The sequence below is a fragment of the Siphateles boraxobius genome, unplaced genomic scaffold, assembly GCF_051911475.1.
Source record: "Siphateles boraxobius isolate OS27281-9 unplaced genomic scaffold, OSU_SipBor_1 3, whole genome shotgun sequence".
Taxonomy (NCBI): Eukaryota; Metazoa; Chordata; class Actinopteri; order Cypriniformes; family Leuciscidae; genus Siphateles; species Siphateles boraxobius.
In genome coordinates, this window is record NW_027508919.1 from 898,190 (window position 1) to 923,316 (window position 25,127).

The 25,127-nt window shown below is 42.7% G+C and overlaps 1 protein-coding gene across 1 annotated transcript in view; it reads left to right on the plus strand.

The window, feature by feature from the left end:
- Positions 1 to 25,127, plus strand: part of trpc7b (transient receptor potential cation channel, subfamily C, member 7b) — an 85,153-nt gene that overhangs the window by 23,696 nt on the left and 36,330 nt on the right. Inside the window, exon 6 of the mRNA XM_077247245.1 lies at positions 9,951 to 10,130. Coding sequence (XP_077103360.1) covers positions 9,951 to 10,130 — 180 coding nt within the window. The remainder of the gene's footprint in view (positions 1 to 9,950; positions 10,131 to 25,127) is intronic.

The following is a 25,127-nucleotide window of genomic DNA, read 5'->3' on the forward strand; positions in this document are numbered from 1 at the left end:
ACAGACTTTCTGTAAACCAGACTAGCTAAAGCAGGAAAATAGTGGAAAAGAAATTTATTTTAATAGAAAGTTACTTCATAGTTACGAATTCGATACGTGCAGTGATATTAATGTGTCAAAAATGGCCAGGTTTCCATACAAAGTTGTGCACAATAATTGGAATAGCGCTTAAAACATTTGCGATTAAAGCATCGTTCTCATCCCATGTGTTCAAGATACCTAATTTTTCACTTCCTGAGAAATTGGTACAACATATCTGTAATATAAATGTAAATAGCTGCAATCTGTGATCTTTTTTCTCGTTCGGATGCCTAATGTTTGTGAACACAATTGTGTGAGATGCATCTGGCAGGACCAAATCATTCTGATGGCAGACTTTGGTTCAGGCATTTCAGAACGATCAAACCAACATTTGAGATGATTTGAGATGCTGGGATGTGATTGGTCCGCTGGTTGGTCCAGTTATCCAATTACAAAAGTCACATGATTTTTTTTTTGTTGCGCATCAACGAATTCTTCAGTAAATGTGTTTCTATTGTAGTTTATGCACAAAAACTATCTGCCTCAATCAGGATTATCATAGTTAACTAAAACGGAAACTGAATCTATAACCATAAAAAAATTTGTCACTTGAAATAAAATAAACCTTAAGTGAAATAAAATAATTAAATAGTTGCCAAGTCAACATTTCTCATTAGCATTTTGTTTAACTCGATGAACTAAATTAGCTAAAACTAAAAGTGAACTAAAAATGTATAAAATATATGTAGAAACATTAAAAAAAGACAAAGAAATCATAAAAATAAAATGTATTTAAAATATTAACTTAAACTAGTATCTCAGTTATACTGAAATAATGGCCTCAGTTGAGCGCATACGTTTTTATGTGCATTTTTGGAATCAGAAATTCTGATCTCTGTGCATCTTGGCAATTGCATCCAGCGTTTTGTAAAAGCATCTGATGTTGTTTGAGCTTCAAACTGTATAAAATCATCCTTTAAGTGAATAATTTCTTTCTGATTTCTTTGCATGCATCAAATTAAAGCTACCAGCTGCAATGGCTTTTAGTGTTTTGACTGAGTTTTGTGTGTATTATGGTGCAGTGTGTTTTCCCATAGGCTTTACTGAGTGTATCACTGTAAAGGAGTCGAATGATTTTCTGTGGAAATCGACAACATGTCACAGATAATGTCATTAGAGCTTAACTGCTGCTGACCTGAAATATTCCTATAATATGATGAGAGCGTGTCAGTAATGATGATGATGATGTTGTGTATGTGTGTGTGTGTGTGTGTGTGTGTGCGCAAATCTGTTGAGATCAGCTGGCTATCAGTCATATGAAACACACACACACACACACACACACACACACACACACACACACACACACACACACACACACACACACACACACACACACACACACACACACACACCTCGGGCAGGTCGGGCTCAGGGGATCGTTTTCATCATTTGACATTTTCATATCCATCATCATATGCTAAACCGAGAGCACAGCTATTATAAGATAGTGCGGTCTAAACAAATCACAGAAAGAAAAATGGTCTCCAACTCCACTATCAAGAAGATTAATGCACTTTCTGTAAAGCTGCTTTGAGACAATGTGTATTGTGAAAAGCGCTATACAAATAAATTTGAATTGAATTGAATTGATCATATTTTTTTCCACTTTTTAAGTATTTCATGTGATATATTTACGTATTAATAATAAGTAATAATACGTATAAGTATGATTATAGATGCAATCAGCAATTACAGAGTGGAACCGTGACCTTGTAAAGTTTGTTTGATCATGGAACCTCCATTGGGAAATTAAGGAAAGGTATAGTAACTATTAAAAGCAAAATTGAAGAATGAATTGGCGTGACGTCATTTCGAACAAAATCAGGCCAAAATGAAAATCATTTGGTGTTGTTTTGGGAGTTTGAAACAGCTTGCCAAATTGAACTTTACAGAAAAGAATAAGATGTTAAAGGTGCCGTCATCATTAGTGGAGTTCTGTGGATAACACATCCGTTGTATATTGTTAATAGTATATTGAACTATCAAGCGCAGCTCACATTTAATTCACTGCAATGCATTTAAGATGAAACACACTCGTATTAAAGATACAATCAATGAAAACACATGCAGTGTTGCTTCTCAATTAAATGTATCTTACAGTATTTAAAGGATTTTTAAGTATTTTACCTGGGAAACAAGTCAAAAAGGATGAAAGCTTGTTTCTGCTACAGAAAAAAAAAAGTTGGAATTGCAAGATATAAAATCACATTAGTCTTTTAAATGGTTTTATTCCATGGCAGAAATCTTCCATATTCCACCATGTTTCATGAGAAGAGCTCAATGTTCAGGCTGTTCCTCATATTGGGAACTAGAGGAATCTAACGTAGAAAAGGAGCGAACAGAAACTGGTTAAAGCTGCTGCGTGTAATACAGCATCAAACATGAGTGCAAAATTAACTAGATTTGTACACTAATAAGGAAATTTGATCATTCTTTGTTTCTTATAGTGACTCTTAAAGGGATAGTTCACCCAAAAATGAAAATTCGGTCAGTAATTTCTCTCCCTCATGTTGTTCAACCCCGTAAGACCTTCGTTCATCTTCAGAACACGAATTAAGATATTTTTGATTAAATCTGAGAGCTGGATCACTCCTCCATAGGCTTCTGAGGGATTGAAACTTTTCGGCCCCGAAAAAAAGTTATTAAAGACAAAAAAAAAAAAAAAAAAAAAAAAAAATAACGACTTTATTTCAACGATTCATTTCCTTCTCTGTGGGCCGCTAGTCAGTTAACGTAGTGTGATTGTGTAGAGCTACGTCACACGTAGGCTCACTATTGGCCGACGCTGGTCATGTGTGTGATGTGTGTGACGTACAACACAGAAGCGCTGCGCTGTTACACTAGTGAACTCACAGAGACCCACAGAGAAGGAAATGAATAGTTGAAATAAAGTCGTTATTTTTGTTTGTTTTTGCGCACAAAAAGTATTCTCGTCGCTTGATAAACTTAAGATTGAGCCACTGTAGTCACTTGGACTATTTTAACGATGTCTTTAATAACTTTTCGGGGCAGGCAAGTGTCAATCCTTTAGAAGCCTATGGAGGAGTGATCCAGCTCTCAGATTTAATCAAAAATATCTTAATTTGTGTTCAGAAGATGAACGAAGGTCTTACGGGGTTGAACAACATGAGGGAGAGTAATTACTGACAGAATTTACATTTTTGGGTGAACTATCCCTTTAACATTAAACTGGCACATGAGGGGGAAATTACACACAGTACACTCTCAGAAAAAAAAGGTACAAAAGCTGTCACTGGGGCAGTACCCTTTCAAAAGGTACACCTTTTTGTCTAAAGAGTGAATATTAGTACCTCATAGTTACATATTGGTACCAAAAGTGTACATATTAGTACCCAATTGGTACATATTAGAACCTTTTTAAAGGGTATCATCCCAGTTACAGCATTTGTACCATTTTTTCTTTTTTCTCCATTTTAAATACAGTATATAGCCTAGCTAATGTAATGTTGCATTATTCAAGAAAACAGGAAGATTGAGTTCATTAATCTGGAGCTGGTACGTTGGCTCTGCATTCATTTTTAATTGTTTCATTGCCTAAGCTGCTTTATCTCAGATCGTTGCTCCTTAAATAGTCTTGTGTGTAGAACTGCTTTCTTGTATCGATTCAGCATCTGTGTAGAAACAGTGTCTCGCGAGCAGCTGCGTCTCGTTTAAACATGACTTACAGTCACATTATTACAGTATTTTTGGGTGGCCGGCTTTCACATTCACATTTCAGTGAAACCATTTGTCATTTTCATCCAGTTTTATACCGAGTCATTGTGCAGCTCTGCTTTTTTACTTTGTGTTCTTTATGAATTGTTGCAAAGTTTTAAATGAATGGACTTCACACACTGTAACAAAACACTGTGTTTGGCTTTTTAAAGATCTGTTCATTTAAAACTTTGAATAAAAAACATATATATATATATATATATATATATATATATATAAAAAAATATATATATATATAATCTATATATTATATATATTTGTTAATCTAAAAATTATATATATTTTATTTTTATCTTTTTTTATCCAGAGTCCTTCTGCATTTCTGTTTGTTTTGTTACAGTGTGCTGTTTGACTTTATGATTCATAAAGAACAAGTGAAGTGATATTGGCTGTAAAGTTGTCAAGAAACCTGAATTACTTCACAGCTATGATGACAACGTTTGTCAACCACTCAGAGTTGTAGATGATCTGAAACATCTGTTTTAGAAATGACTGTGAAGTGAACGTTTTACGTCCTTGATCAATTTTGAAATATTCATATATGCATAGAATCATAATATAGTGTATTTGATGCTGATGCATTTTGCTGAAAGGGTTCAACACTCAGAACATCTGCTGGTCCAGAATGAGACGTGTGTGTGTGTGTGTGTGAGTGTGTGAGTGTGTGTGTGTGTGTGTGTGTGTGTGATGTGTTTGATGTATGCTAGCTTGGCTAATTTAAGCTATTTCGAGACACTGATCTTAATGGTATTTTAGAAGATATCACTGGAAGATGTCATTAGCATATGTCACATTGTGTAAGAATTTCAGAGTTTAGAGTGGTTTCAGCCACTCTAAAATCCACATTAGTTACAGCTCTGACATTAAGCTTTGCATTGCATTATGAATAAATTTGTGACATCTCGGAAAGCAACATCATATAAAGAAACACTTTTTTATTTTCTGCTTTATTTTCTAACACTTCTGCTCGCATTTATTAGATCAGAAATATCTATAAATATCGTCTCATCTACATCACTAGGGGAATTCGTTCACCATAGCATTCATCAGATGGATTCTCAGGCGGGAGACGGGTCGCGCAGTCCAGTCCTTGGTGGCGCAGGTTTCCGAGCTCACCCAGCAAATTCGACTTCTGCGAGCTCCCACTGCGCCGCCCACACCAGCCGTTCCCCCCACACCACCGGAGGACCCTCCCCAGTCGGAACCCCGATTACCAGTCCCAGAGTCCTATTCAGGTGAGCCTACTTATTGTAGAGCGTTTCTCACCAGATGCTCCATGCATTTTGCCCTTCAGCCTAGGACTTTCAACACGTAGCGGGCCAAGGTCGCCTTCGTGCTGACTCTTCTGACTGGGAGTGGGAGAACCAAGACCCCTGCTGCGCCTCATTCCAGACACTCTCCGCCGAGATGAGGCAAGTCTTTGATCGGGCCGTCGCCGGGAAAGAGGCAGCCAGAGTACTGGCCGATCTTCGCCAAGGAGAGAGATCTGTTTTAGACTTTTCGATGAGGCTACTATCGGGTGGGATCTCCGCCAAGAAGACCTCATCCACATCTACACTCCTCCCCGTAAGACTAAGATGGTCAGTCCACACGCACGACTGCAGAGCACTTGTGGACTCCGGGGCTGAAGGTAATTTTATGGACCATACATTCGCTCACAAACTTCAAATCCCTCTCAAACCCCTCACACACAAGATTGCTGAACACGCTCTTAACGGTCAGGAACTCCCCACCATTTCATTCACCACTGAAGACATCACCCTCATCACATCAGGCAACCATTCCGAGACTATCTGTTTTTACATTCTGGATTCACCCCTGGCACCCATCGTTCTCGGACACCCCTGGCTCACTCGTCATAACCCCTGTGTGGATTGGCTGCAGAAGTCTATCATGGAGTGGAGCAAGGAATGTCATAAGTCTTGTCTTGTGTCTGCATGTCCGTCTGTATCTGTTTCTGTGTTTCAGCAGGAAGCAGGGGATTTGTCTAACATGCCCGCGGAGTACCTCGACCTGAAAGAAGTGTTCAGTAAGTCTTGTGCTGCTTCTCTCCCTCCGCATCGTCCCTATGACTGTGCCATAGATTTACAGCCAGGTAAGTCTCCGCCTAAAGGCAAGCTTTATTCGCTTTCTGTCCCAGAGAGGGAGGCTATGGAGAAATATATTTCTGATTCTCTAGCAACCAAGTTCATCCGCCCTTCCTCTTCTCCAGCATAGGCGGGGTTCTTTTTTGTGGGGAAGAAGGACGGTTCTTTGCGACCTTGTATTGATTACCGAGGGTTGAACAACATCACGGTAAAGAACACTTATCCTTTGCCGTTGATGTCTTCAGCTTTCGAGAGGTTGCAGGAAGTGTCCATCTTGACGAAACTGGATTTATGTAATGCCTATCATTTGGTTCGCATTAGGGAGGGGGATGAGTGGAAGACTGCTTTTAACACCCCCAGGGGGCACTTTGAATATTTGGTTATGCCGTTCGGACTGTCCAACTCCCCAGCGGTCTTCCAGGCCCTCGTCAATGACGTGCCGCGAGACATGATAGATCAGTTCATATATGTCTACCTGGAAGACATATTGATTTTTTCTTCTTCTCTCCAGGAACATGTGCAGCACGTCCGACGAGTGCTTCAGAGGTTGCTAGAGAATGGGCTTTTTGTCAAGGCGGAGAAATGCGCTTTTCATGCACAGTCTGTTCCTTTTCTAGGGTACATCATTTCGTCTGAAGGAATGCGTATGGACCCTGACAAGGTTAAGGCTGTGTGGGGTGGCCAAGTCCAGATTCCCGTAAGGCCCTACAGAGGTTTCTGGGGTTCGCCAATTTCTACCGGCGTTTTATTCGCAACTTCAGCCAACTAGACGCGCCTCTGACCACCTTGATCTCCCCCAGAACTACGTTCAGGTGGTCAGACACAGCTGAGGGTGTGTTTGCCAAACAGAAGAGCCGCTTTGTTTCGGCCCCCATCCTCATTGCCCCTGATTACTCGCGTCAGTTTGTGGTGGAGGTCGATGCATCAGAGGTGGGGGTAGGTGCGGTGCTGTCCTAACGCTCTCCTACAGATGACAAGATGCATCCCTGCGCGTTTTTATCTCATCGTCTATCCCCAGCCGAACGCAATTACGACATTGGTAACAGGTAGTTGTTGGCAGTCAAGTTAGCATTGGAGGAATGGCGTCATTGGTTGGAGGGTTCGGGGGTACCTTTTATCGTCTGGACTGATCACAAGAACCTAGAGTACATCAGAACCGCCAAAAGATTGAACTCCAGGCAGGCTCGGTGGGCACTTTTTTTCGGTCGTTTTGAATTTTCTCTCTTGTACCGCCCGGGTTCCAAGAACATCAAGCCCGACTCTTTATCTCATATTTTTGATCGTTCCGAACGCCCGTTTACTCCCGAGTGCATTTTACCCGAAACCATTATTTGTTTCCACACTCACATGGGAGGTCGAGTCGAAGGTCAAGACGGCCTTAGAAGGGGTAACGCCTCCGCCCGGTTGCCCACCGAATCGCTTATTTGTGCCGGAGGGATTACGGTCTGACGTCAGGGTCATTGCTCCAATGTGGCTTGTCATCCAGGAGTCAATCGCACTAGTTTCTTAGTCAAGCAACGATTCTGGTGGCCACTTATGGCTCGTGACATTCACAGTTTTGTTTTGGCTTGCTCGGTTTGTGCCACTGGTAAGACTTCCAATCGACCCCCAGATGGGTTACTCCAATCGCTGCCGGTCCCTTCGAGACCCTGGTCCCATATCGCTCTAGATTTTATTACCGCCCTCCCGCCCTCCCAGGGTAACACGGTCGTTTTGACCGTGCTGGACCGGTTCTCAAAAGCGGCTCACTTTATCCCCTTACCCAAATTACCCTCAGCTAAGGAGACCGCGTTGACAGTCGTAGACCACGTCTTTCGCTTACATGGCCTCCCGATGGACGTGGTTTCCGAAAGGGGACCCCAGTTTGTGTCCAAATTTTGGCAAGAATTTTTTAAGTTACTGGGAGCGACTGTTAGTCTGTCCTCAGGGTTTCATCCCCAGAGCAATGGCCAAACCGAGAGAGCCAACCAGGATCTGGAGAGGGTGTTGCGATGTTTGGTTTCCAAGAATCCTTCCTAATGGAGCCAACGACTGTCCATGGTGGAGTACGCCCACAACGCGTTACCAGTGTCGGCCACGGGCCTATCTCCGTTTGAATGTAGTTTAGGTTACCAGCCACCAATTTTTCCCAGTCTGGAATCCGAAGTCGCGGTCCCCTCCGCTCACGCATTTGTTGGTCAAAAAGTGTGGCTTTCAACTAGAAACATTCCTCTCCGCTCCGTTTCTAATAAACTCGCTCCCAAATTCATTGGTCCGTTCACTGTCACCAGTGTACAGGAGGGTCACCCCGTTTTTCATGTTTCCAAAATTAAGCCCTTGTTTCATTCTCGCATTAATCTGCCAGTTCCGGACCCGGTTCGGTTGGATTACTCGTCATGTTCCACTGGGTTCACCGCATCACGTTACTGTCACCTGGATCTGACCATCTTGTCCCTGCGCCATCTGTCTTCTCATCATCACTGGACTGTTTGTAGCACTTTAAATAAAAGAACTGAGTACTCGCGATTCATTTATTTTCAGGATTCCTTGATGAATAGAAAGTTCAAAAGAACAGCATTTATTTGAAATAGAAATCTTTTATAACATTATCTTTACTGTCCCATGCATCCTTGATGGATAAAAGTATTCATTTCTTTCAACAAAACAATCTTACCGAACCCAGACTTTTGAATGGCAGTGTATAGTATTTGTGTGTCATCAGTTCAGCATGTTTGACAGATTGCAGAATATCTCAGCAAACCCATTTCAGTGTTCTCGATCCATCAACGACGGGCTGCTTAGAGCCCAAACGGTGGACCGGTTCTGAGTTGATCTGTGGACAGACCTTGATTATTCCCCAGGCCGATCCAGGTCTTCTCTATAACGGACTGTGGTTCGGATGAAGGGTTTTGGACAGATTGCTGGTTATCTCTGAGACCTGTGAGTCAGAAATCAAGGGCTCGCTGTTCCGGTGAAGGAACACTGACACGAATTAAAGGCCTGCGGATGTTCTCCAGACTGAAGATGATTGTGTGAAAGTCTTCCAGTGTTATCTGGATCTTGATGCTGTTTCTGAGTTGTCATGGAAGTTCACAGTGTGTTGTGTCCATCAGTGGAATAATTAAAGAACATTTTGCTTTTCTGTATCTTGCAAATCAGTTATAGATGAATCTCATGAAGACATGTCTAAATGAGTCAGCCAGTAATTACTATAATGCACAACAAAAAAAATCATGTATGTAATGTAATAATGAATATCAATCTTTTTAACGAACACATGTGTTTTTTTATGTGCTTTAATTAAAAGTAGTACAGCAAATACTACCATGATATATACATACTTTACTAATTACATATATTTTAAATAAATATATTTAATTATTCAATTTATTATTGTTATATATTGAATTATTGTTATTATTGTTGTTGTTTTTTCTTGTTTTTTTGCTTTACTGGAATGGGAATTTTCTGTAGTTTTATTTGATTAGAAAAAAAACTGTTCTTGATTATTAGCTTTATTTAAAGTTTGAAAACCACATGCAAACTTTTTATTTTTCTTCCTAATTATAAAAGTGCATGTTTATTTATTTATTGTATTTAAAATTGCTACACAAATTTATAGTACAATAAATACTATGATGTGTAAATACTTATAATATTAAATAAATATATTTAAATATTTCATTAAATTTCTAAATTAATTAATTGATTAATTTACTTCACAGGAATGTCATTTTAATTTCATAATTTAAATTTTCCAATACAGTCTGGTAGCTACTTGTATTCAACTAGAGAAAAACATACTTCTAAATCATTTGCTTTATTTGAAGTTCACGAAACCACATGCAGACTTTTCTTTTAAAGTGCAAATCTACTGGATATTTCTTTTGTTTTTTTTTCTCATAGGAATTAATGGGCAACTATAGTAACTTGATTTGTTTTACATGTGGGTGTGTTGGCTTCCTGGCTAATCTCTCTCTCTCTCTCTCTCTCGCTCTCTCTCTCTCTCTCTCTCTCTCTCTCTCTCTCTCTCTCTCTCTCTCTCTCACTCACTCACTCTCTCAGAACGACTACAGGAAGTTGTCTATGCAGTGTAAGGATTTTGTGGTGGGTGTTCTGGATCTTTGCCGGGACACAGAGGAAGTTGAGGCCATCCTGAACGGTGACGTGGACCAGAACCCTCCCACAGAACAGAGACCCTGTCTGAGCCGCATCAAACTCGCCATCAAATATGAGGTCAAAAAGGTGAGAACGCGCTCACTTAACTACAAAGCATTTCTGAATCATTTTTGGTGGACCCACATTAACAAACTGTCATGAAAACTAAACAATAATTATCAATAACTATGAAAAATACTGCTAATTTTCATGCACCTCTTGCTCATAGTTTTAGTTAGAATACATCACATCCTGGACAGTCGCATACACTGCAAAAAAAAGCTTTTCCTACTCAGTATTTTTGTCTAGTTTCCAGTCCAAATATCTAAAAATTCTTAAAGGTGACCTATTATGCAAAATTCACTTTTGCATGGTGTTTGGACATAAATGTGTGATGGCAGTGTGTGAACACAACCACCCAGCAGTGATAAAAATCCACCCACTCCATTTTTTTAAATCCACATAAATCATAAGCAGTGTCTCCCAACGACCTGTTTTCAGAATGTGGCTTTAGTGACGTCACTAAAGCCACAGGCCCCGCCCACGAGTGTTGACAGACACTGCCGTTCTAACATAGAACCGCCCTGATCGAGTTCACAGCGAGTTGAGAGTTGTATACATCCGCCATTGCTGCACTGACTAGAATGTCTCCCAAGCTTTGTCGGTGTTGTGTAGCTGGATGTATTAATCCACATAGCTCTGTTTATTTACTGGAGCGATAGGCCTAACATTATTGATCATGGGAGTAATGAAAGTGAGAGCGCACACTTTATTACAGTTCATAGGAGTTGTTTTACGGATATAACAGTTACAGTTTACCAGTTTATTAAGCACCCCCTGAAAATGTGTTTATAATATTTGTTTACTGTTAGTTGTAACGAGTGTTTTTTTTGTACTTCGCTGTGTATGTTGATAATAAGGAAAGGGAGAGGGAGAGAGTTTATGGATAATACTTTAATGTGGACTTCTTATAACGTTACAGTATTTATTCAGCTCTTACAGTGATTTTCTACCGTGAAATTGACGCTTCATCTTTTGTGTGATGTACAATAAACTTCATTGAACTCAACAGTATATTTTTACAACATTCGGACGCGGTCGCTACAACAGGCTTGTACTAATAGTGTATAAAAGAAAGATGTTAAACAAGTTATAACTGTAATTAAACTAGACTATACCTGTTCAGTCTCCACACAGCATATATTATCTGCCTCTGTGGGCATTATTGTCCGACTCCGGGTCGAAATGAACACGGCTACTGAGAGTTTATGTTTTGATATTATCATTCCGTGAGATGAGAGATTGTCCTGACACACGTCCTGCGAGCTCGTGAAGCTCCGCCCTCTGGGCCGGCAGCAGCTGCTCATTTGCATTTAAAGGGATACACACTAAAACGGTTCGTTTTTCTGAGCCTCAAAAAGTGACAATTTAAACATGCTGTAGAAAATTATCTGTTGGGTATTTTGAGCTAAAACTTCACATACACACTCTGGGGACATCATAGACTTATTTTACATCTTGTGAAAAGGGGCATAATAGGTCCCCTTTAAATCAAGATGCATTTACTAGATGAGTAAAATGACAAAAGAAATTATTTCTGTCAGGTCCATTAAGTCAAGAACACACAGACAAAAAATTAATTTAAGAATTTTATTGAATAGATTGCAAACAAGTTGATGTTCCTGAATTAAAATTTTGGCGGTATGGCTCTGTTCAGGGAGTCCTCTGACCTTTCATGAGCACCATGAAATAGCAGAGAGTCAGAGGACAGCAGCAGCAGCATTAGGGAACGCTCACACGGTTTAAGACTGTGAGAGCTAAAATATCCCCCTGTGAACAGAGCAGGCAACATGACATAAGCAAATGCCACGTTATGCATAAGGAGGAGCTGGGGAGGTGGCGGGCAGCAGAAGCGAGCAGCGAGCCAGCAGAGCGAGCAGCAACCAGCAGAGCGAGCAGCAAACCAGCAGAGCGAGCAGCAAACCAGCAGAGCGAGCAGCAAGCATGTATGAGCAAGGTGAATGAGCTTTAAATAGGCACCTTGTTTGAGCTTTGGCCATTGAGCAACGAGGGGAGTTAATCAGCTAATGCAGCTCAGCTGGAGCTGATCAGCTGACGGGACAGTGTTGATAGCAAAGCATTAGCAGCGTCTTGACTACCTGGCCTGCCAGAACTGACGCTGACGCTCAATTTCTGTCAGGTCCATTAAGTCAAGAACACACAGACAAAAAATTAATTTAAGAATTTTATTGAATAGATTGCAAACAAGTTGATGTTCCTGAATTAAAATTTTGGCGGTATGGCTCTGTTCAGGGAGTCCTCTGACCTTTCATGAGCACCATGAAATAGCAGAGAGTCAGAGGACAGCAGCAGCAGCATTAGGGAACGCTCACACGGTTTAAGACTGTGAGAGCTAAAATATCCCCCCCAAACAAAACCACACCTGGCAATCCTCTGTGATACAGAGGATGATTAATTGACTAGAAATTTTCTATTCCCCCCAAAACAAAATTGAGTGTCTCGAACGGTGATGACTGAGGCGCCCTAATTTAGCGATTTATAATAATGGTAAAATTATTAATTATTTACTGTAATGACTAATCAAGATCGCAATAGCTAAAACATGCTGTTATCTAGATAATCTGACTTGAACTGTTTGACGGTCTACAGTGTAAGCTCTGAAGAGATGACTAATCTACCTCTGAGAAACGGGCTAGATGAGAAATTAACGGCTGATAGCGCATCAGGGGCATTTATACTGAGCAGAGCGCGAGCAAAATACTTATCAAATGTATTTATTAGCGAAACAAATCAGAGACTTGAGCTCATGGCTTTCTGGGCATCAAGAATAGCCCGAACATCGGGACGGAGGTATCGTTCGTAAGCAGCAGAAGACCACCGCCCCATAGCTTTGAGGGTTGAAACCGGAGCGGAAGCTGCCGCTGTTGTTGCTGCACCGATGCGCAGAGAATGAGCAGTATAGCGGTCCGGGGGCAGTCCACAGAATTGGCAAAGGAGGCGTAGGTGACAAGAAAACCAGGTTCTGGACATTGTTTTCCCTGCCTGCGTGACGAACAGCGGCTCCTGCGGATCGGCACTAGGGCGGTACCTCAAATAGAACAGCATGGAAATTAGAGGACAAAAAACAGTGTTAGACTCAGAAATGTACACGATTACGCCTTTACGATTTTTATCAGTTTTGGAATGTTTTAAAAATAATGTGAAATGGTGATCATGAATTGAGACATCAGAAATTGTTAGATTGAGATTTGGGTCAAATGAACAAGTGCGTGAAGAAATTTCACCACCCCTTAGAAAACCAAAAAAAGCTGTGAGAATGACTGTTTCTAACAACTGATCGGTGTACGGCCCAAAACACCCATCCCGTAATTTTGATATTACTTGTTTAACCAAAGGCAGAGTAAAAGGGAGACGTTTATCATTGCCTTGTGGAGATTGTCTTTTTATCCCTTTCAGCAAAAGGCGAATGGAAGGATTTTCCAAAATACTGGAGGCAGATGGATCCAAGCAGCGCATGTGGAATTGAATGCCAGCGACCGTACTTTTGATGGAAGAAGGCTGCAGTTTCCGATTCTCGAAGCAGTGGACTATAAACGCACTAATATATGATATATTGACAGGCAGAGCAGCTACAGATAAAGAAGCACAAAAACTGATGAAATAAGACCATGCAGAGTCATACGATTTTAATGTAGAACTAGCCAAACCCCCCCGCATGTACTGTGCAGCAGAATGCATATAGAATTGAAGAGGGTTATTCAATCTAGAATGGTTTGGCTGAAAGGCGGGCATTCCAGGCTTGATTGTGCTGCAGCTGGACACAGGAGATGAAATTTCTGAAAATTGAAACGAGACAAAGAATCGGCCACTTGGTTATTCAAACCGGGAATATGTTCTGCACGAAAATGATAGTTCCCCATAACTGACAGCCATGTAAGACGTCTCATGAACCTGTTGATAAATGGAATGGATGAACGCCTCTTGTTAATTATATTAACAGCAGCTTTGTTGTCGCAGAAAAACATAATTTGTTTCCTAGCCCAGTGTTTACCCCACAGAATGCATGCGACGACGATCGGATACAATTCTAATAGGGCTGTCGAGGAATCATCGGCAGGTGCGGAACGCAATTCTTCCGGCCATGCAGACGCAAACCATTCGTTTTTGAAAATCCCCCCGAACCCTACGGAAGGTGCAGCATCAGTATACAGATTAAGAGCTAAAGATGATTCCATGAAATCATTAAGAAAAAAGGAAATGCCATTCCATTTATCTAGAAGCAGAGACCAAAATTTTAGCTCAGATCTACATCCTGCGTCTAAAGAAACTATATCACTGAGAGCTTTTGCAGATTTAGAAAGGTCAAGAAGCCTGGAAATAAATGATCTGCCTTGAGGAATTACTCTCATAGCGAAATTAAGGTGACCCAAAAGAGAGAGCAAGTCCCTTTTTGAAAAAGATTTTGAATTTTTTGCGACTTTCATAACTTGTCTTATCCGGGATAATTTCTCGAGGGGGAGTGAAGCTTGCATGCGATTTGAATCGAGAGAAATGCCTAGGAATTCGATGATTTTGACTGGACCCACGGTCTTTTCCTACGAGAGAGGAACGCCTAATTCAGAAAAGGTGCGTTTGAGAGTTGAGATAGAGAAGTCAGATTTTTTTAAAGGAAAATCTACTAGGAGAAAATCATCTAAAAGATGAAGGACGAATGGTAATTTCTCGTTATTAAGAAGAATCCAGCACAAAGCCTCCGACAAGGTATCGAATATTTTTGGACTGCTACGACAGCCAAAAGTGAGTCTAACCGCAAAATACAATTTTTTCCTCCACTGGACGCCGAACAAATGCCACTGTGAGGGATGCAATGGCATAACTTTAAAAGCATCGGAAATATCTGCCTTTGCAAGCCAAGCTCCACGTCCTGCCTTTTTTATGAAATTGATGGCATCATCGACAGTGTTGTAAAACAGAGAAAATGGGGCTAAAGGAATAAGGCTATTGATGCTGTCAGCCAAACCATTGTGGGGAGCAGAAAGGTCGATAATTAAACGTTTTTTACCCGAATATTTTCGAGTGGCTACTCCTATAGGACTTATCCTAAAAATCGGGAAAGGAGAATAATCAAATGGGCCTATCATGAATCCTTTCTTAACCTCTTTCTCGAGCAAGGTATCCACGGTTTCCGGCTCCTGAGACGCGAACAGTAGGTTATGGCAATGAAAAGATACAGCAGGAAAATGCAGCAGGCCAGCAAAAAAAACCCTGAACGAGACCAGTCAGTAAATAATCCACAAAACAGCGGTCAGGATGCTTTCTCAACGCCCGTCCCAGCTTGGGAACGTTTATGGGAGTTGAAGGTTTTATTTCTTTCGCTCCATTTTTATGAAGCGTGTTCTCCTCGGGCACACGGACTTTGGGTGGGCGTTCCCACAGTAGCTACAAACATGAAAATATTTACAATTATGCATCCTACAAATATTTTCATTGAAATTGAAGCAAATAGGAGTACCAAAGTTATTCACCTGGGGGCCGGCTTTATGGCTCGGGCCAGGATGAGACATGGAGGAAATAGGCTTAGATTTAGAGCATAAATTAGTAGAATGCGAAAGAGAGCCGCAAACGGAGCAGGACAGGATTTGGTGACCTGTGAAGTGTCTACTTATGAGCGCGAGATCGACCACGGACCGTTGAATGAACATGGCTGCCTTTGCAGAAAAAGACTTGTGATACTCGTAGAACAGAACCCCACCGTAAGAGAGAGCTAGGTCAGAAATAATGGCCAGATAGGTATCTAGTTCGGCTCTGCGCGCTGGATGGACCTCACAGATAACATCCCTATAAACTCCAAATGCGGTAACGAACTCGGGAAAAGTTAGAATTTTTTGAAAGTCTAGGGTCCCCATCTTTTAGCTCGACATGCACGTCACCACAGTCTACTATACGCCGTTCACACAGCTCGGAACCCAGCAGGAGTTTAACAAGGTTGATGTCATTACCTGCCAATATCTGTCCCCTCAGCTGATGAGAGATGGCAGCAGCTGGTGGGAAAAAAGGCGAGCCAGTGGAAAGAGGTACGGCGGTTGTTAGGGTCCTTTTAGGTGAAAATTCCGTGGTGACGTCATCACTTTGAGGCTGGCGCGGATGTTGATGCGGGTCGGAGACAACAGCGGCGGTTGAAGCAGGGAAGATGGTCGAGGAAGGTCTGGAAATGGAGCCGTCTTCCAGTGTTGATATCCTAGCGGACATGCCGAGGAGAGAAGTTTGGATGTCAGAAAGTGCCATGAGCACTGGATCATCTACTGAAAAAGTACTTGGGCCCGGACGAACAGAGCAGCTGACCCGTTTTTGTGCTGGGGCTTTGCTGGCTGTCTCGGGATTTTTTCGCTTCGAGGTGTGCTTTTTTCCGGAGGACTGAGGAGGCACCGGCGGAGATTCAACAACTGGGATTATTAGAGAATCGCAGAGGAGGACAAATAGGTCCTCGTGAGAGGCGCCACGCGGAGGCTGAATGTCATTTAAAAATAGGGTTTCCAGTATTTTTGCCGCGGGCCAATCGCCGATGCATGGTTGGGACGAGGATTTATTCGCCAACCGCCGAGAACTCCTACGAGCGGTAGCGTTATCTTCCGGGCAGGCATCCTGCACCTGATCCGATTGAAATGGTGATGGCCGGGTTTCCTCAGAAGAGTCTTGCCAATCTTCCTCGACAGCGGTGGAAGTCATAGCCGACACTAGGGTAAATAGAAGCAGTACTTTTGCGTTTAACAACATGAGTGTTTTACCAGCGTACAGAACAGCAGAAGCGAGCAGCGAGCCAGCAGAGCGAGCAGCAACCAGCAGAGCGAGCAGCAAACCAGCAGAGCGAGCAGCAAACCAGCAGAGCGAGCAGCAAACCAGCAGAGCGAGCAGCAAACCAGCAGAGCGAGCAGCAAACCAGCAGAGCGAGAGGCAAACCAGCAGAGCGAGCAGCAAACCAGCAGAGCGAGCAGCAAGCATGTATGAGCAAGGTGAATGAGCTTTAAATAGGCACCTTGTTTGAGCTTTGGCCATTGAGCAACGAGGGGAGTTAATCAGCTAATGCAGCTCAGCTGGAGCTGATCAGCTGACGGGACAGTGTTGATAGCAAAGCATTACCACGTCTTGACTACCTGGCCTGCCAGAACTGACGCTGACGCTCAATATCTTGTTTTCCGATAAAAAAAAACAAAATCAAGTGAGTTTTTGCTTAAAACAACCTAAATTATCTGCCAATGGGGTAAGAAAAATAATCTTGTTTTCCATTTGAATTAAGATATTTTTTTCTTACCCCATTGGCAGATAATTTTGCAAAAATTAAAAATTGCAAAAAAAGCCAAAACTCACATCATTTTTTTTTTTTTAGAAACAAGACATAATATCTTATGGCATTTTACTCATCTAGTAAATGATTCTTGATTCATTTTTTTATTTATATTTGGACTGGAAAACAAGTCAAAAATACTAAGTAAGAAAAGCATTTTTTGCAGTGTATAGTTTAGCCACAGAAGTTTAAATATTTCAACTCATCCAAAGCTCAAATTGGATCTGAAATTCCCGCACACGATCTCCAGGGTCAGAACTCTGTGCAGTTCCTGTACTACTCTACATAGAAAATAAATGTCTTCTGGTCTGTTGCTCATTAAAGAAAGTGGATCTCGTGGTTAAAAACATGAGACACAGATAAATGCTTAAATATAAGCAAGGTGTAGAAACGTACTCGGTTACTAACGTAACCTCGGTTCTCTCTAGAGAGGGAACGAGTACTGCGTAATATCTTACGCTATGGGGGAAAACCTCTTTTCCACGAGATATTGAAGCCAAAAATTAGTGTGCAAGCTGTAGCGAATCAAGCTGTAGTGTGCACGGCAAGATACGCTGTACTCGTTCCCTCTCTAGAGAGAACCGAGGTTATGTTAGTAACCGAGTACGTTCTCTTACGAGAGTCACTCTCGTACTCTGTAATATCTTATGCTATGGGGAACACAATGCAACACGCCGTATGAACTGGGATCCGACACTAAAGTCCCAAGGGCAGTAGCCCGGGGCCCATATAGTGCATAATCACCATAGACTCACAGAGAGTCGGGGAAGAGAGGCTGCAAGCATCATTCCCCATGAAATAGCATCCTACAGGAGCTAGTTACGTTAACAGTGTTCAACACAGACAGGGTGAACTTGTTCAGCCTGAACTGGGTAACAGTACGGGTTATTCAGCACCCATGGAGCTGTTCTCTTGATCAGTGTGCATAAGCAATGACTCAGTATTCTGCGCCGGCGCAGCGGGACAGATAATACTGAATTCTAGACCGACAGCAGCTTAGCCTGTAAGGCTGGAACCTCTAGGTTCTAAAACCTTATAAATGTAGACGGCGAGGCCCAGCTTGTCGCCATACAGATATCTTGCAAGGAGATCCCGCTAGACCACGCCCACGACGAGGCCATACCTCTCGTGGAGTGCGCTCTGACACCCAAAGGACACTGCAGGCCCTTAGAAGTGTAAGCCAGCACTATGGCATCAACTATCCATCTGGGTAGGCTCTGTTTTGATGCGGCCAGTCCCTTGGAGCGTCCGCCAAACAAAACAAAGAGCTGCTCTGTCTGTCTGAAGACTGACGAGCGGGACACATAAGCTCTCAGTGGTCCTGGGCCGTGGCCGGAACACCAGAAAATACACTCTTTATTGGATTTATCTGGGTAGCCGTAAAAACGGCTTTTGTGTGCAGGCAAGCGGGCAAATGAACCGGCTTGTTGACTGCTAAATACACTGGAACAGTCACATTGCATGGAACTGGACGAGCGAAATGTTTTGGTGAAAAACCGGCCGCAGCGCGATTTGAACACCGTCGCTTTCCTAGAGAGGTTAGGAAGGCTTTGAGACCTTGGGCTTGATTTCGATCCTCGGCCAGGGCCCGCGCTGAGGGGGGGGCAGCGTCCGGTAGAGCGAGAGCGAGAGCGCAGTCTCTGTTCTCGGGCCTGGCGGCGTTGAGAAGCGGCGGCGGCAGGTGGTGCAGGTTGCGGCTGGGAGCTCCGGGCAGGCGGCTGTTTAGAGCGACCTTTTGCGGAACTAGAGCGCTTCCGGAGGAAGTGCTTTATAGCCTGCGATGTCTTTTGAACCTGTTGGAATCTGTCCACGAAATCTGTGACGGCAGATCCAAAAAAGGCCAGTTGACGAAATGGGCGCGTCGAGAAATACAGCGCGCTCCGGTTCAGTCATTTCAGACAGCGTCAACCACAGATGTCTCTCAGCCACGGTGAGAGAGGCCATGTTCCGCCCAATGGCCTGTGCAGCTGATTTCGTAGCGTCTAGAGCCAGGTCTGTAGCGCTCCGTAAATCCGCAACGCTGATCGATTCAGCGCCTTCCTCGTCCATTTTTCGGAGAAGGTCGGCCTGGAAGATCTGCAGGATGGCCATTGTGTGTAGTGCTGACGCGGCTTGCCCGGCGGCGGTGTATGCGCGACCGTGCATGGATGGCGTCACTCGGCAGGCTTTAGATGGTAGCGTTGTCTGAGCTCACCGTCCAGCAGAGGGCGGGCAGAGATGGGAAGCTACCGCTGCTTCCACTGGGGGAAGAGAAAGGTATCCTCTGTCTTTCACACGGTCCACAGTGGAGAATGCAGCAGAGGCAGAGGTACGCACCCTGGCCGAGAGGGGGGCGTTCCAGGACCTCGCGACTTCTTCGTGAAGTTCAGGAAGAAAAGGGGCAGGTCTGGATTGTGACGGCGCGAGGTCCTTTTTGAGGATTCATCCGTCCAGTCGGGCCGAGGTTGCCGACGGCTTGAGAGAGCAGACGCATCAGCTCTGACTCGATGCCGGACCGTTTCCCAGCAGGCTCGCGGATAGCAGGGGGGAGGTCCACAGAGCTCGCCCAATCCTCACTATCTGATGCCAGGATAGAGCAGACCTCGGCTGCTTCGTCAACCTCGATGGCGGAAGCAGCGGCGGACGGCGGCCGTTGTCCGTCGGTGAGGGACTCGAGCGATGTCGGCGAAGCTGGCGGGCGAACCGGCGAGCTTTGGCGGGCAGGAGAAGGCTCGGGGCCGCGCTGTGCACGGCGCTTTTTACGGCGCGGCGCTGCAGCGGGTTGAAGTGCAGGCTCTGAGAAAGATGCCAGGCGAGTCCTCAGAGTCACCATAGGCAGTAGCTCACAGTGATGGCATCCGCCGTCGACGAGAGCGAGAGCCGCATGATCCTCACCCAGGCAGGAAACGCATATGACATGGCGATCCTCTTCACTGAGTGTGGCTCGACACGAGCCGCAGGACCTATGCATCTTGAGAAAGACGCAGCTCCTTCAGGAGGGAGAGAAACAGTGTAAAAAGTGTGTGTCGCAGCGGCGAACACACGCACACACTTGTAATGGAAAGGATATGATGCCGGAAAGCGTAGCAGGTACGGGGGCTAAAGGCGGCGATGCCAGCGACTTCAGACTCAAGTCTCGTCCCGCTGTATGCTTTTCCTCAAACGGCGCGGCTTCTCAATCCGGATCCAGCGATGCAGATGCTTCGCTGAAGAGATGAAAATCAGTTTGTATCAGCCTATCGATCTGTATTTATAGGCCAAGGCCACGCCTATTCTGGCGGGACGTGACGTATATGGGCGCGAAGTGCCCCATTGGGTGTCATGTCTCGCAGGGCCTCTGTCGATAGGCTGCTGCTTTTGCCACAGGTCAGCCAATAGGCACGCAAGCTGCCTTGCCTATGTCTGCATGCTGTCGCAAAGCATTTTACATTGATTAAAAATTAAGGATTTTTTTGGCTTCAATATCTCGTGGAAAAGAGGTTTTCCCCCATAGCGTAAGATATAATGCAGTACGAGAGATACTCTCGTAAGAGAACACATTTTTTTTTAATTAAACTTGAGCACCGTGTTTTTGAATGCAGTGTCATGCGCGGGTCTCCGTGATTCTGGATTAACATCTTTTGTTGATCCTGAAACAACATTCCTGTCTTCCTGGATTCCATGGACCAGATTTTCGCCTCAGCGTGGGGACCAATCACAGAACAGGGAGGGAGCAGCAAGACGATGACGACGTCTATGCGACACACCGAAGCAGTTTGTTATTACCTATGGATCCAACATGGCAGCAGACGCGAAGTTACCTTTCGATGCAGCCTTAGATATTGTTCTAAGTAGTTTAGTTAAATCTCTGACCCATCGTCTTCTTCCTCGTCTAATTTCTGTCGCTCTACATACATCATCTGGTATAATTGAAACAATTGGCTATGAGCTACGTACAGGCGCATTTGATAGACATTCGTAGCACCCAATAAACGGCTATGGGCATTCGTAAACCACGCCTCAAATACGAGAAAATGAACGTGGTTCCCAGGCCCACTTCTCAATGATACGAGGTCTGACGTTAGCCAGGCTAAACTTCTCCCTAAAATCAGAGGGAAATGATGGTGAACTTAAACGGTGGACTTGTCCCTTAAATCTGGGGTGTGTGTCCCGAAGCCAACTATGGTCACATGTTCAGTCATTACCAACACAAGTCAACTGAACTAACCACAGCTGACTAACGATGCTTTAGGGAAACACCGCTGATTGGTTGACTGGAATGTTGTTCCAGGATCAACAAAGATGTCTATCCTAGTGCTGGGTATGGTAGTGGCTAAGAAACTAAAGTCACCCTCACCCCCTTCCCTCCAGATGTGGATTATGGACATGATCTCTGTCATACAAAAATGACTTTGACTTTTGAGGACTGATTCTATTGAAAAGTTTTCCGCTGTTTGGGGTTCATTTCTCGGGCATTTGGACTCAGTCGGCCCCTAGTGACTTCTATAAGCTTTAGGCTGCTTATCCCTTCTGGGCACCTAGTCTGTTATGCAGCTTTTTACTAATGTATTTTTGTATATTGGAACAACTTTTTTTTTCTTTCTCTTGTGTGTGTGTGTGTGTAGTCCGAGCCAGTGTTGTTTGTTTTGTGTTTCAACTTGAAAAATCCTTTAAAGGGTTAGTTCGCCCATTTAAGACATGAAGTTGTATGCAATCCTTACCAGCACTATAGTGCATACACACTGACCAACTCTGTTGTCACCTCCCTGGTCAGAGTTCTGGCCGCTGGAAGTTTTTCAATAAAGTACTCCCGGTTATTTTCCAGGGCCACAAAACTGCGTTTTTACGTGAAAAAATTATTTGCGTTTCAAAGCTTGATTAATTTAACACGCAAAAAACACGCCGGTCAAAATTCATACCTCAGTTTTAATCTGCACTATTTTCTATCCATTTCTATCAATTCGCGCTGCTGTCAACGTCAACAGTGCGCAACTATTCATTTCCAGAGAAGGAAATGAATAGTTGAAATAAAGTCGTTATTTTTGTTTTATTTTGCACACAAAAAGTATTCTCGTCGCTTGATAAACTTAAGATTGAGCCACTGTAGTCACTTGGACTATTTTAACGATGTCTTTAATAACTTTTCGGGGCTGGCAAGTTTCAATCCCTCAGAAGTCTATGGAGGAGTGATCCAAAAACGTCAGAGAAGGAAGATTTAATCAAAAATATCTTAATTTGTGTTCAGAAGATGAACGAAGGTCTTACAGGGTTGAACAACATGAGGGAGAGTAATTACTGACAGAATTTACATTTTTGGGTGCACTATCCCTTTAAAGATGTCGATCCTAGAACATGTTAATCTTGGTGAAATCAGGTTCAAAAGACGCAAGACATGAGTGCAGTAGTTAAAGACGTCCGTCTAGCACATGTTTACACTGAAAGCATTGTAAAAGAAGTGCAGAGGAACGGAAGAACGTGTTCTGTGTGAAAGAACAGTAGGTCTGGGAACAGAACAGAAGAGACGTCAGGTGAGGAGAGAGTTCAGGATTGGATTAATCCAGCATCTGATTGGCTCTGTTCTTCAACTCCGCTGAACTCTTGATTATTCGACTGTGTCTCAGACGGAGAACTCGCTCTTCTGCATGATAACAGCTCCAGAACTTCCTCACCTCATGACTTCAGCACACACTCCACAGACTCCTCAACACTGACATGCTTTCTTCTGAAATGAAATATCCTGAGTGAGTTTGCACACGCAGTTCAAGATTGAGCATGTTTTGAGTTCATGCATGTGTTTCTGTTATTATCATGAGCTGTGAGTTAGACAGTGAAGACTACATTTTCATCATTTAATATTGTTTTTAGTATTTAAAAAAAAAAATTGGTAACACTTTACGGTAAGGGTACATGAATTATCATGAATTCATGTATAAATTCATGCATTAATATCTCATGAATCATCAGGAACCAACACGAGTTCAACGTTTTTCATTCATGATTTCATGGATGAACAGCACCTCAATTAAAACATAAACTGAGATGAGCACATCATCATGAATTACGATTTATTACGCATGATCATTATGTGTTCTTTGTCTAGGTCAGTGACCTAGTCACCACTTTAGTTGAGGGGCCACACACATGATGAAGTCATTGGTAGATAATGCTTAGTTAATGATGACTACTGTATTGGACAGACCCCAAAATAGACCAATCACAACTCATAGCACACAAATTCTGTTGACATTCAAATACAGTAGTCATCATTAACTAAGCTATATCTATCAATGACTTCATCATGTGTGTGGCCCCTCAACTAAAGTGGTGACTAGTCCTTTGAAACACTGATGAGCAATGTGCTGTTAATGGTGGAATATCTGTGAACAAAGAAAACATCATGATCATGCGAAATAAATCATAATTCATGATGATGTGCTCATCGTAGTTAATGTTTTAATTAACTAAGTTTGTTCATCCATGAAGTCACGAATGAAAAACATTTAACTTGTATTAGTTCCTCATGATTCATGAGATGTTAATGCATGAATGAATGCATAATTCATGCATGAATTCATATATGAATTCATGATAATTCATGTACCCTTACCGTAAAGTGTTACCACATTTTTTTATATACATTCATAATAATTTGTAATCATTGAATGCATGTGTTCTTGAATGCATATCTGGAGGAGAGAGACTGGGAGATTTTTGACTGTTTGCGGGATGAGTTATAGACTGAAGTATATGCATACATTTATATATATTCATGTATACATTCCTATGTTAATGGGAACCATATGTTTCTCTGGAAATGTATGTGTTTCTATTTGGTAATGCAGTTGTTTTTAGCATATAAGAACTGAAACTTTTTGTGTACGGCAGAGAGAAATGACCGAGATGCAGGAATGAAGACCTTTGGTTGGTCCATTGTAACTCTCTCCTATGTCTTATATAAAATGATAAAATAAATACGAGAGATCTATTGGCAAAATAACTGGTGTCTGATCAAATTAATTATCAATAAGGGGAAAGAAAGATTTTTAAATCTACAGACAGTTATACTTCCTTTGGCTTCTAAATGTCAAGCAAACACACACACACACACACACGCGCGCGCACACACACACACACACACACACACACGCACGCACGCACGCACGCACGCACACACACACTAGGAAATGAAGCCGAGACAGTGGGCTTGTGGAAACACGCTTCAGCGGTGCTTTAATTTCACAAGATAAACACCATGAAGTCGCTGTAAGGTGTCCAGGGAGCTTCTAATGATCTGCGTCACAATGAGGAAGAGTGTGTATAGTTTCTGAAGAGTCCTTTGCCAATGTCTCTGATGTTTCTCCTGAAAATAATCCAGTTCTCTTACATGTGTCTCAATTCCAGAAGAGATTGCAGCAACTATGCTCAGAGATCTCAATATGAAGTCAAACATTTCTCATCAAATGATCTGAGCTGCTATCCACAGTCATTTTATAGCTCTGTACTCTTACTTTATATCAACTGTGTCTCTGTTTGTGTTCCTTTTGATTTCTCTTAAGGCGTGTTAGGCAAAACATTTGAGACAGTTGATACTTCATTGGAACATAACTGAGAATTTATTGTAATCAAGGTAAAATTAATTAATAACAATCAAATAAATATGAACTGAAATAATATATATTTTTTAAACATTTTATTTCAGCTTGTTGCCAAGGCAACATTTCTTAATCTCATTTAGTTGAATTTGATGTACTAAAATAGCTCAA